Genomic DNA, 13,466 nt, shown 5'->3' on the forward strand with positions numbered 1-13,466 from the left:
GTTTGTAGATTAAAAGTGCGGCAATTTCAATTAAATTCTAATTAAAAATAAATAAACAAGAACAATGATGATTAATATAAAATAAAAAAAAACTATAATAATATAACGTTTGAATCAAAATGGTGGCGGCATTGGTGGTGCTTTTGGTTGTTTTTGCATTTGATAGGGTCCTGGCTTGCTGATCAAAATCCGTTGCATCGATCGTAAATTATCCAATCGTAAATTTGGTTCGGAGCATATCGAACGACAACCGCGCACATCCAGGAATTTTATTCGTTTGCAATGCATTGCAATTGAATCCAAACTCGAATCGGTCAATTGGCTACAGCGTTCTAAATGCAGGTGTGTTAGGCGCCTTAGTTTTTTGGATATCATTTCAATGGCCGGATCAGTCAAATTATGACAATCAGACAGATTCAAAACTTTAATCGAAGGACATTTGATGACCACATATTCAATGCCTATTGCGCTGATTTGTTGGCACTTTGATAAACTCAACGTTTCCAATTCCCTGAATTCGAATGCATATTTCAATGAAACGTCACTGATTCGATTACATGAGGCGACGTTAAGTGAACGTAATCCCTTCAGACGTGCTATTGAATATTGTGTACAATTCATTTGATATTGTGTACAATTGATTGGCTGCTCGTACATGTGAAGCATAATTCTTTTCCGTTTTGCGTCATTTACAATTTCCTCTTCAGCCCGGCTTCGCAATGATATATGAAATGATTGACGATTTATTCGTTCAATCGGTTGATCCAATTCATCGTGACTATTATCGATTTCTTGAGAAGTATTTGGACTGGAGTCAGATTTTACGTTTTGTTTGCTATTCGATGTTTGTTCGTATATTCTCATTTGTGATTGCATTTCCATGCCACATATACCCGCGTCGCTAATCTGTTGAGAAAAAAAACAGTAGAATGGCCAGATTTAGTAAAGAATGATAAATTATTTTCAAAAATACAAAACAAAAACTACCATATCGCAAAATTCCAAATTCAAATTTCTCAGCTTGAGCAAATGTTTGAAGATGACCTGCAACGCCAAATTGGTAACCGCATTTTTACAGAAGCTCAAATCCAGCAGACGAAGATTTTTCAGACACTCAGCCACCTTGATAACAGCCGATTGGCAAATATTTAATGCACTTACATGCAACTCAATCATACTATCATTTGGTTCATTGGCAATGCCTTCAATGAATCCCTTCGATGTGATTACATCACACTCAGAAATGTCCAGGCATTCAAGTTGCTTTAGCAGTCGTATCTCTTTAATACTTTGGTCCGTAAGTGCTCTACATCGGCGAAGTTTTAGCGTCTTTAACTGTGTTAGGGTTTTACATATTTGTATCACACTAGGATCGGTCAATCTTACTGAATGCGATAAATCCAATACCATCAATGTATTTTGAAAACAAACAAATGATGATATTCCGCTGTTCGTTAGCTGATCGCATGATTTTAGAATCAATTTTTCCAATTTTAAATTATTCACTTGGGCCAATGTGGTGAGGGCGTTGCCATCGATTAGTGTTTCACTTAAATCGAGACATTTCAAATGTTTCGCATGAGATTCGATAAATTTGATGATATAATAAAAAGTGAGTACATTTTCACTGGCACCGATTTCTTGTTGATTGGGTGGATAGAATTTTCGAAAGAGACCACCATGAAATGAAATATGACAACCGGACAAATTGAAGCTTTCGACATTTTTCATTGTGGACATAATTCGACTGAACAGTGCATCCGATAAATAACGATTATGCTTGAGACTGATGTGCTTCACATTGACGCACGAGATTGCTTCACGATCATTTAGATCTTTAAACAAACGACCTGACATGAATAGCTCACGACAATTGTTTATTTCCAATGATTCAAGATTTTTTAGCTGCCTCAAAATGGCGTTGAACGTTTTTTCACGCAATTCGCATGAATTGAAAATGACATCGGTAAAATATTGACCGAAACAATTCCAAAAATTAAGATTTGTTTGTTCAAGATCAACTTCGTTCAGATAGATTTTCGTGTAGTAACGCATTTTTGCGGCAAATGCATTCAACGCTGATGGATCTTGCAGTTTATCAAACACAATCTGAATGCGTGACATAAATTTTGGATGTAAAGATGCGTTAAACCATCGCTTGCATGTTAAACTCGCTTCCAGCAAATCACCGGGATTTAAATAGTCCATTATTTGTAGTATTATCTATTTTAATTCAAAAGAAAAATAAAATCAAGCATAAATTATGAATATTTAATGTCAATGTAAAATATTGTTATATTATTTAATTTAATTACGATAAATTTCATAACGATAAATTAGAAGTTTTCAAGGCAACGCACAGGATTTTATTGTTGCGCAACAAAAACAAAAATGAGGAAACATCTGGAATATTTCATTAATTTGAAAATTTGCTCGATTACTTTTTTTTTGCGAAAAAAAAGAGAATGTACGATTCTAAAGATTTTCTAATTTAGATTCCCAATTTTTTTACCTAATAATGTGCACAAAAACACAACTCATGGCAATACTAGTAGTTCCTTTCACTTAATTTATCTAAGTGTCTTAATGCAATTATTTTATAATTGTAAAAATATGCATTGATTGTACATAGTGTAAGATTTGAATAATTGAAATAAATCAACAATTAATAGTGCGGTTTGGAAATAATGACTCATTTGAAAGTTTTAGAATGATAATTGCGCAGTTGCTACAATAGAGCTATCTGACCTAAACAAGGTACAAAATCGATTCGGAGACATTTTCTCCGAACTTATCACATTTCCATCGAAATTGTCGGACACCTGTTGAAGCCATTTAAACACCCTTTGTTGATTTCAAAAATCGCTTTAAACTTTATCTTGGATTCCACGAGTATACTGTCATTATAATTTGTCATTGTGATTATTTGATTGATTTTTTTTTTCATCATAAAAAATGTTCCCTCAACTGATAAGTGGTTTTTTTTTTGGAGCGTTTGTAATTGAAATTGGAAAATGTTCCAAACGGAATGATGCATATGTATTTAATTATCGTCAATTTATTTTTCATATACAATTCAATTACTTTATCTTTGAAAAAAATTTCAAATTTCATCTAAACTCAGGATACTTTGTACTTTACTTAAAAAATTATATTTTTTTAAACACCATTCGATTTATTTTGGGTTCATTACCTCCATTGGGAGATCTGCATAATCAGCTTCGGTTGACATTTTTGATCAGCTGTTTTGATCTCACGGTTCACAAGTCAGTTTGTAATTTCGATGCAACCACTATGTGTATCATTTAGTTTTCTTGTTAGAAAATTGTCTCTTTGTTACTCTTTTGCTTTAATATTTTGTGTTCAAATAAAATTTGGCATAAAAACAAATAATTTTAAAGTCTTTATATAACGCACTATGTGCCACAATGAAGTTGATTGAGAGCTCTATCACAAACAGTGCGAAAAATGTTCCGCACAACTTTATACTATTCGAATGGATTCGATTTGTATTCGAGCACAACTTATACAAGCAGCAAGATGTGTCGAAGTACGTTTTAGACAACACTATTCCATTTTCAATTCAAAAAAACTTGTTTCAAGCTTTATTCTTTTGTTATATGACGTACACCGTTCTCAATTAATATTCTTTGTTTGTACAGATCTAATTATGTTTTGGCACACACTTTTAAAATGCGTTTCAATGAATTGAACGAAAGAATAACAATTGGGATTCTTTGTTATAATTTGATGGGATTTTACAAGCAACTACAAACTCTTTATCTCATTGGAAATCATAACAACAAAATAGACTCGATTGAGAGACATTGGACAATTGCAGCCCTTTTTATTCAGTTGTCATGTGATTCTATTTTTATTTTTTTTTTTTTTTTTTTTTAATCTTTTTCTAGAGCAAATAAAGGTTTCCGTGTATGTTTCACATATGGTTTTGACAGATCTGATTACATACAGCGACATCTCGTATCTTGGCACGAGATTTTCTCGCTTGTCAAACGCAAATTGGCGCAAATCGCAAATGTCAGAGAAAAACAGCGAATAATAAAAGGGTCATAATTTCTTAAACATTTTAAACGCGCACATAAAAACCATGGATATGTCGAATAATTTTGAACCAACTGAAATAAAACGACTGGATCCAGTCGTTGTAAATAGGTAAATATTTTTTGAAGACGATAATATTGTTAAAATTTATAGTTTCGATGATCAAATTTTCTAAAATACATTTAGGATTGCAGCCGGCGAAATAATCAAGAGACCAGCAAATGCTCTCAAGGAAATGATTGAAAATAGGTGATAGAGCAAATCAAACCCAGACCTTCTAGGCAAAATCAATTGAATATAATTTGTAAATTATTTGTCGACTTTTAGCTTGGACGCCAAATCAACGAACATTCAAATCACCGTAAAAAATGGTGGCCTCAAATATTTACAGGTAACATTTTTCAAATTTAAAGTCTTTAGTGATGGATTTCACTCAAACATTCCTCTTTTCAATTGTTAGATTCGCGACAATGGCACCGGCATACGCAAGGACGATTTGAAGATTATTTGTGAACGATTCACCACGTCTAAGCTGCAGAAATTTGAAGATCTACAATCAATTGCCACCTACGGTTTTCGCGGTGAAGCTCTTTCGAGCATCAGTCATGTTGCCCGTCTAACAATTCAAACAAAAACTGTCAACGATAAATGCGCCAACAAGTAATCATCTTAAACTTTTGATTTCAAAATTTCCGCGAAAGCTATGGAAAATGTCAGAAAATATTCAAGATGGATAAAAACCGGGGAATCTGAGAAGGAGAGCAATGAAAACAAGGAAAATCTCCCTCCTCGGTGCTTTCCTTATTCTCATTTTTCTGTTCACCATTCCTTCTCAATCAGCGACATTTTTTCCACATGAAATTATACCATACAAAATCAAAATTTAGTAAAACTGAGTAAATATTTCCATTTATAGGGCATTGTACGAAGACGGTCGTCTTAAAGAAGATATTAAAAGTTGTGCGGGTAATCAGGGGACACAAATTACAGTTGAGGATATGTTTTTCAATATGCCACAACGCAAACAATTGTTTAAATCGGTCAGTGAGGAGTTTTCACGAATTATGGATGTTGTTAGCAAATATGCCATACATAATGCAAGCGTTGGATTTTGTGTGACAAAACATGGTGAGAATGCGTCACTTCGAACACCAGCCAAATCAACGCAACGCGAAAATATTCGAATTGTGTATGGTGGCGAGGTGGTGAATGAAATAAAATCAATTGATTGCAGCGATGAACTTTTACAATTTGAAATGTCTGCACTGGCCTCAAGCGTCAAATATTCATCGAAGAAATTTACATTCCTTTTGTTCATCAATCATCGATTAGTTGAGTCAACGGGTAACATTTTGGCATTCAATTTTGTTTTTTATTCAATATAAAATTGATGAATGCATCTTTATTCACAATCAGCTCTGAAGAATGCCATCGATCAAGTATATGCAACATTTTTACCGAAAGGAAATCATCCATTTGTCTACATGGATTTGCGTATTGAGCCACAAAACGTAGATGTCAATATGCATCCCACAAAAGTAAGTGTTATTATGCCAAAAATATACATCCCTAAAACCAATCAAATTCATACATCGTTATTATACAAACAAAGCACGAGGTAAATTTTCTTTATGAAAATGAAATTGTGGAAAAAATCAAATCGGCATTCGAATCGACATTGATTGGATCAAATGAAACGCGAGAATTGTATACACAACAGCTATTACCGGGCGCTTCAAATCCATATTTAGATGATAATGAGTCGATGTCACAAAAGAAAGAAGCTAAGGTGTATGCCAAAGACATGGTCCGGTCTGATAGTAAAGAACAAAAGTTGGAGAAATTTTTTGGAACAATTATAAAATCATCGGCAAATGAATCCATTGAAATTGGCACACCGAATGAAGAAAGTGCTGAGGATGACAGCAAACAGAATACAAGCTCACAAAAATCGTTTGTTTTACCGTTACAAACGAAAATCGACGTTGCACGAAAGTATGTATTATTTTCCATTTCGGAACTAAATTAAAAAAAAATCGAAACATTTTCCTCTTTTTCGGAACAAAAAAAAACATCTTTTTTTCTATATGTAGAAAAACCAAATTGACGAGCATTTTGACGTTGCGCAAAAAAGTTGAGAACAAATGCGATAAGAATTTGCGTCACATATTGGCCGAATCAAATTTTGTTGGTTGCATCGATCGTCAGCTGTCTCTAATCCAATCGGGATCGAATTTGTATCTGTGTGATATGCAAAAATTGAGGTAATAAGCTACTGACTGAATAGAAATTTTTTTTCTTCCGATTTCATAAATGTGTCGCATTGGAGCATAACACTTTTTCCGTGTCTTTTGCAGTGAAGAGTTGCTTTATCAAATGTTGCTTTATAATTTTGAGAATTTCTGCGAAATTCAATTCGAAACAGCATTGTCATTGAAAGAGTTGGCCATATTGGCATTGAGTAACAAGGAGAGTGGCTGGTGCGAAGAAGATGACGGTCCAATGGATGAACTGGCCGAAAATGTGCAAGATGCATTAATACAAAAAGCATCCATGCTTAGAGAATATTATGGTATCGAGATCTCGAGCGATGGCAAACTAAAATCACTGCCACTTATTTTAGGTACGAATGAAACGCAAATATAATTTTAAAATTGCTTTATTTTGTGAATAATTTTCGAAAATTGATTTTTTCGTCTACAGAAAATCATTTGCCGATGTTATGTCATTTGCCTATGTATATTTTACGACTTGTAACTGAAGTTGAGTGGACGAAAGAGCTGAAATGTTTTTCAACATTTTCTCGTGAGACAGCCATGTACTATGCACGCTCATCTTTCAATAATGATGACACCGAATGGAAATGGTTGTGTGAACATGTTTATTATGACCACATCAAACGGTAAACTATAAATTTATAGTATAGTAGTATAAATTTATAGTAAATTTTGAACGAATCATAACGAAATATTTTTTGTTTTTTTTTTTTAGCTACTTAATACCATCCGAACAATTGGACACATCTATAATTCCGGTGGCAAATTTACAAAATTTATACAAAGTATTTGAACGATGTTAATGACACACTACGCACTAGAGAACTTCATTTGTGATATAAATTCAACCGAATTTTGAAAATAAAAATCCAATTTTTTTTTTTATAGATCTGGCATTCGTATGCGTTTTTCTTTATGCTCATTTTTGACATGTTGACGAAACATGTCCATTATTTCGTTTTCATATTCAGACGGTGTTGGTTTACTGCCCAGCGCCCAGTTGTAGATATCCCAATCGTTGGATGGTTTATTTATCAGATGGTCATACATTTCAATTTGTTCGGCGCTCATTTTCTTCAAATATTTGGCTGCAAATGTACTCAACAACAAATCATTCTCAAGCATCCCTCGTTTACGACTTTGGTATAGAAGACTGTAAAACACAAACAATCAATACAACACATTCCATTTGACCAATTCATATGGATAATAAAATGTACCGGGATCTGCGTTGCTCGAGTGGCTCATCGGGTCTCACTGGATACTCGGGTATTGTTATAAAGGCCGAATCTTCCAAATGAACTATATCGGATTCGGAGTCACCGTTTTTGTCATTTCCACTTTTTGATGCTAAATTTCGGCTCAATAGTCTTGGCATATGTTGCACCACCTGGAAAACATACAATTTTGATTTAGCACAATGCATTTATATTTTACGCACCAGAAAAATCTACATACATTGAAGCGGCCAACTCCGTTGAATAAACTTCGCAGCATTTTTTTTTTGTTTTCTTACTTTAGCGAATTTATGTTACGCAAAGACTAGACTGATGACATAAATGCATGTGTGATTGTAGGCATATGTCAATTAGACACACACACATGGATTTGAACCAACTTCACGCATATTCGCTTTTTTATAATTTTTTGAATTTTTTTTTTCGTTAAGATAAAATATATATTTTTTTTAATTTTACACATCATTTCATTTTTCTTCTATAAAACACCTAGCTTCTGACGGTGGGAGGGGGGGGGGCGGGGCGTCAATCTGACCTCTCGAACTTTGGGTTTTTGGCTAAAAGTAAATAAATATTTGAAAATTCTAGTAAATTCAACTTTTTGTCAATATGACAAGAACGCAAATACGTATTCAATAAAAGCACAAATGCTAAAAATAAATAAAAAAAGGTGAATTCTAGGTAAAATAGTAAAATGATTGATTTCTCTTTTGTGCGAAAGTACTATGTAAGAGATATTAAACAAACCTCTAAAAATATGCTGCAACCGTGGCGAGAGTTTTATCGATATTCATATCGATTGGTCATTTTTGCTGGAATTTATTTCTATGATAAAAATTCAATCTATTATAAGCGAAAAGCAATTTCTGTAAAGTTCTGAAAGCATGTAGTTCGGTCAGTTTGATCACAAGTCGTTACAAGAAGATGTTGATTTGGTGACAAAGTTGTCTCTTATAGTGTTTTCTCAATAGATAAAACTTTCACCAAAGCAATCTCTTCGTTGGTAAATTGGTAGCAACAATCAACATACACTTGTATTATGTTCAATACAAGACATTGAAAGCCATACTATCAACGATTCAAAATGTTTGTTAAATATACAAATAAAAAGTATGATGAAAATAAGTAAAAAAGAAGACGGATGATGTCTACACCGTGGTACACACAAAGTGAAGAGTTCATTCGTCTTTGGTGAGAGACGAAGAAAATAATGGATTGCGCGGTTCGGACAGATTAGGCCGAGATCGTAGTATTTTGGACGATGTGTGAGTATGTAAAAGCAGCAGTATCGGCAGTTCAATAACTCAACACAAACCAAAAAAGCAAACAAACAAAAACAAAAACAAAACCACTCAATGATACAAAAATGGTATAAAAGCTATCTACATACAATTCGTCGCAGTATATTTCGTTCAACCGCCTACAACATCCTATTCCAATCTACAGACACTGAATGTATTTTGATTATCGCCGCACACAAAATTCAAACTCGCTTAATGCTTTACAAAAATAATCGCGTTGCTTTCGCAGATTAAAAAGCAACAAAATCGGTAGAAAAACTATCAAGCAAAAAACGGTATTTTTTAAACCTCTTTTCATTGCATTGTAGTGTAAATAGAAAAAAAGTGCCAATTTCATACATCAGTGACATCAAAATCAAACATGTGCAAACGAATTCCACCAGGTAAGAATAATTGGGACCTTAACAATTTTGGTAAATTGATATATTTTTACTCTCGACAATTTAACACCGGAATGACAGGAAAATCAACGCTTGAATTGAAAACATTCTTTGCAACAACAATTTTGGCATGCATAATTATGACCAAGATTGTGAATTGTGATGAAATCGAAAAACGTCCACACATCATTTTTATTTTAGCTGACGATATGGTATATTGATATCTCTGTGTAATTTTATCAATCAAAATGAAATGTTGAGGCATGCAAATTTTTCTAGGGTTTTAACGATGTGGGTTTTCATGGATCCGCTCAGATACCAACGCCGAACATCGATGCTCTTGCCTATTCTGGATTAATTCTAAACAATTATTACGTTACGCCGATATGTATGTATGCTGAATCAGTAATGCTATAAAGCAGCCACTTAAATTCAACGTCTATAAATTAGGTACACCATCGAGATCGGCGCTTATGACTGGTAAATACCCGATTCATACAGGCATGCAGGTACAATTATTAAATTAATTTGCACATTCCGTCCTAAAATTGTGATTTTATTATTACAGCACCGTGTGTTATATGGTAAGATGAAAATGAATGTTTGATACCGATTTTTTTCAAACGATTTACCGTGCGATTTCATTGTTTTTTTGAAGCGGCTGAACCACGAGGATTGCCACTAACCGAAAAAATATTGCCACAATATTTGAAAGAGCTTGGCTACACAAATCATTGCGTTGGAAAATGGCATTTGGGACACTATAAAAGTGAATATACGCCATTGCATCGGGGATTTGATAGTCATATTGGTAATTATAGAATTGAAACTAACATTTAAAGAACATAAATCACATCTTAATTCTACCGCGTGCATGCAGGCTACTGGACGGGGCATCATGACTATTTCGACCATACGGCAGTGGAACAACAATGGGGTTTTGATATACGACGTGGCATGGATGTGGCCTATGATTTACACGGTGCATTTTTTCTGTTATATTTGAAAATCAAAAAATGTGAAATCAATACCATATTTTAGGTCAATATACGACTGATATTATCACCTCTGAATCGGTGCGAATTATTCGGTCACATAACGCATCACATCCGTTGTTTTTGTACATTGCACATGCCGGTAATTTTGCATCAGCATATTTATATTCGAAATTTGAATCACGATAGTTTTTGTTATCTTTTTTTTTAAACAGCCGTCCACTCCGGAAATCCCTACAATCCGTTTGTATTATAGATAAATTATACTGATTACAGCATTTGCATACAAATAATATGTGATATTTTTTAATTCGATTTGATATGAATTTACATGCGATTGGAGTTGGAGTTGATAACTTTAATCTTATGTTGTAAATCCATGATCAAATAAAAACGAAAAATCTCGTTGATACGATAAGGATGCATGGTGTTTTATAATTCCGTACAAATCTATTGACAACAACAGATTCCTTTACTCCAACCGTAAAAATACCATTATAAATGATTAGTCCATTTTAAACAAGGAGCCAATGTTGATAGAGAGATTTATGCGATATTATAAAATCCCATGTATTTGTTTGATCTTATCGAAACACATGTCATATTTTTAACCATTTTTCATCGAAACTAACGGATATTAATTGTGTTTAAATAACATGCAATTGATATCAAATACAGATTACCGGCGCCCGATTCGACAACAAGTAAATTAACCCATATCAATGATTTCGCACGAAGAAAATACGCTGGTACTTACATTTATTAAAAATTGTGAACTTTTTTGTTTTAATTTTTGTTTTGAAATTTTAAAATAGCAATGTTAACTCATTTGGATTATTCGGTTGGAGCCGTTGTTCATGAATTGGCCCAAAATAATATGCTCAAAGATTCGATCATAGTTTTTAGTACAGACAATGGTGGTCCAGCCGAAGGTTTTAATCTGAATGCAGCCAGTAATTGGCCGTTACGCGGAGTTAAAAACACTTTATGGGAGTAAGCTCTTCTGTTTTAGATTATGTTCCATTACATATTGATTTATTCCCATGTTTTATTTCTGATTCACACCACAGGGGCGGTGTTAGAGGTGCTGCTTTATTATTTAGTCCAATGCTAACGAAGAAAAATCGTGTTTCCAAACAAAAATTGCACATAGTTGACTGGTAATTAAATTGACATTTTTTCCAAAGAACATAAATCACATTGTGAATCACGTCTTAATTCAACTACGCTACTTAAATAGGCTACCAACACTTTACTATGCGGCTGGAGGAAATGTTGAGTAAATATCTCGTTTACAAAATGAGCTTTTTTTACAATAAATTGAGTTTCGTCATTATTTATATTATGAAGGCAATTAAATGTGACGCTCGATGGAAAGAATCTATGGCCAGCTCTATCCGAAGACACGAAATCGGATCGTACAGAAGTTTTACATAATATTGATGATATTTTTGGTAGTGCTTCACTAACAGTTGGCGAATGGAAAATTCATAAAGGCACCAACTATAATGGAGCCTGGGACTCTTGGTATGGACCGAAAAAGAAATGAAAAGTTAAAAACTGACTTATATTTTCAAATGCTTGACATTAGGTATGGACCCGCAGGTATTCGGTCAGCAACAGCGTACAATGTAAACGGAGTCATTCAAAGTCCGGCCGGACAAGTGTTAAATCGAATCAATTTACTGCCGTCAGCAGTGCATATGCGCAAAATACGAAGTGATGCCACCGTTGATTGTACAAAAAATCAAACATCAGAATCAATTTGTCGACCACTTGAAAAACCATGTTTATTTAACGTCGACGAAGATCCATGCGAACAAAATAATTTGGCCGAACAGTAAGTGTTGAAAAATGTGCCGTTTTTGTAATTCGTTTAATTTTCGATATTTTTCGAATTTCACAGGAATCCGCAGATATTGAATGATTTACTTGAAAGACTACAATATTATAATCAAACAGCCATTCCCCCCGGCAATTTGCCACTCGATCCCAATGCAGATCCACGATTTTTCGATAACACCTGGACGAATTTTGGTGATTTCAACAAAAAAATGATGTACAGCTAAAAGAAAAGATTTGCTCTTCTTTTATCACTTGCAAAGTTTATAATAAAAAGAAATGTTTATATTCAAATCGAGTTAGTTCAAATATTAAATACGGCGCACACAGCGCCACCAATAATGACATTTGTCATTTGTCATTCGCGAAGCATTGAATGTAAACAGGCATTGAGTTTTTGAACCACAACCAAAAATATATTTATTTTCAATATATATAAAAAAAAATATTGTTCGTTTGGATCAACATTAGCTACATATTAAAATGGCATCCAAAGGTGATTTATTGATGGAAATTGCGTCTATGGATTTTATTGAGTCGGAATCAAAGATTTTGGAAAATGTTGGTTTGGTAACGCAAAAAGATGCAAATCATCGTTTACTCTTGCATTGGGGGGCATTGATGGGAAAGGAACGTTTTGTGGAGTTTTTGCTAAATTTCAAAGAGTGTCCGATTGATCCGATTGACGATACCGGTGCGACACCATTAATTTTAGCAACATTGAAAGGATCATTGCCGATTGTAAAATTGCTGATTGAACGTGGTGCAAATGTAAATCATCAAAATAATAATGGACACACACCGGTAAAATACGCCGGATCGAAAAATCATAAAGACATATTGCTACATTTATTGGACTGTGGCGCTGATCCAAATGCACGTGATCATATCGGCGACACGCCACTGCATCGAATTGCATCGATGGAGCACCACGACTGCCTTCGCATGATATTGACACATCCCAAATCAAGTTCAATCTTATTGTTAGATGCACAAAATAAACTTGGCATGACCCCATTACATTTGGCATGCGAAGTAGATGATCCAGTGGGCGCTATTATGTTGATTGATAAAGGAGCCTCAACGGAAATCTCAAACAAAGACGAATTAACACCACTTCAAGTTTGCAAGCCTTACATACGCCGAAAATTATTGGATCACATCGAAAGCAAAGCCAAATGAATGTGTCATCATTATTGTTAATCATTTATCGCATTCACTTTCAAAAAAGAAACCCAAACACGAATAAATAAACAAAATCAAACAAAACGTTCTTTCTATCTGTTTTAGTCTCTTTCCCACTCCCTTTGGTTCTTGATAGCCAGCTCTGTTATGATTCACACATCTACAATTTACTTTTTGTTTATTCACT

At 34.0% G+C, this 13,466-nt stretch overlaps 5 protein-coding genes across 5 annotated transcripts; 3 read left to right on the plus strand and 2 right to left on the minus strand.

The window, feature by feature from the left end:
• Positions 1 to 8: 8 nt before the first annotated feature.
• On the minus strand, positions 9 to 3,945 carry LOC116345931 (dynein regulatory complex subunit 6). Its single transcript, XM_031775730.1, has 3 exons — positions 3,194 to 3,945; positions 988 to 2,223; positions 9 to 906 (listed from the first exon to the last, which is right to left on the minus strand). The coding sequence occupies exons 1-3, from the start codon at positions 3,230 to 3,232 to the stop codon at positions 115 to 117; spliced, it is 2,067 nt and encodes a 688-aa protein (XP_031631590.1). The 5' UTR covers positions 3,233 to 3,945; the 3' UTR covers positions 9 to 114.
• LOC116345932 (DNA mismatch repair protein Mlh1) lies at positions 3,923 to 7,234 on the plus strand. The gene is made up of 11 exons (XM_031775731.1): positions 3,923 to 4,173; positions 4,249 to 4,311; positions 4,390 to 4,453; positions 4,523 to 4,722; positions 4,979 to 5,406; positions 5,479 to 5,600; positions 5,675 to 6,057; positions 6,156 to 6,326; positions 6,420 to 6,685; positions 6,766 to 6,964; positions 7,054 to 7,234. The coding sequence occupies exons 1-11, from the start codon at positions 4,109 to 4,111 to the stop codon at positions 7,139 to 7,141; spliced, it is 2,049 nt and encodes a 682-aa protein (XP_031631591.1). The 5' UTR covers positions 3,923 to 4,108; the 3' UTR covers positions 7,142 to 7,234.
• On the minus strand, positions 6,706 to 7,914 carry LOC116345935 (succinate dehydrogenase assembly factor 2-B, mitochondrial-like). Its single transcript, XM_031775734.1, has 3 exons — positions 7,797 to 7,914; positions 7,559 to 7,728; positions 6,706 to 7,491 (listed from the first exon to the last, which is right to left on the minus strand). Exons 1-3 carry the CDS (start codon positions 7,833 to 7,835, stop codon positions 7,221 to 7,223), a joined length of 480 nt encoding a protein of 159 aa, XP_031631594.1. The 5' UTR covers positions 7,836 to 7,914; the 3' UTR covers positions 6,706 to 7,220.
• Positions 7,915 to 8,857: 943 nt separating this feature from the next.
• LOC116345933 (arylsulfatase I) lies at positions 8,858 to 12,427 on the plus strand. Its single transcript, XM_031775732.1, has 16 exons — positions 8,858 to 9,260; positions 9,339 to 9,469; positions 9,537 to 9,645; positions 9,708 to 9,766; positions 9,826 to 9,841; positions 9,916 to 10,068; positions 10,138 to 10,239; positions 10,299 to 10,394; positions 10,468 to 10,495; positions 10,931 to 11,001; positions 11,068 to 11,245; positions 11,323 to 11,412; positions 11,493 to 11,531; positions 11,603 to 11,779; positions 11,844 to 12,092; positions 12,159 to 12,427. The coding sequence occupies exons 1-16, from the start codon at positions 9,239 to 9,241 to the stop codon at positions 12,319 to 12,321; spliced, it is 1,683 nt and encodes a 560-aa protein (XP_031631592.1). The 5' UTR covers positions 8,858 to 9,238; the 3' UTR covers positions 12,322 to 12,427.
• A 27-nt stretch (positions 12,428 to 12,454) lies between these two features.
• On the plus strand, positions 12,455 to 13,367 carry LOC116345934 (26S proteasome non-ATPase regulatory subunit 10-like). The gene has a single exon (XM_031775733.1). The coding sequence runs from the start codon at positions 12,578 to 12,580 to the stop codon at positions 13,274 to 13,276; it is 699 nt and encodes a 232-aa protein (XP_031631593.1). The 5' UTR covers positions 12,455 to 12,577; the 3' UTR covers positions 13,277 to 13,367.
• Positions 13,368 to 13,466: the final 99 nt, after the last annotated feature.

The sequence above is a fragment of the Contarinia nasturtii genome, unplaced genomic scaffold, assembly GCF_009176525.2.
Source record: "Contarinia nasturtii isolate CC-2019 unplaced genomic scaffold, AAFC_CNas_1.1 Cnas_scaffold_1371, whole genome shotgun sequence".
NCBI lineage: Eukaryota > Metazoa > Arthropoda > Insecta > Diptera > Cecidomyiidae > Contarinia > Contarinia nasturtii.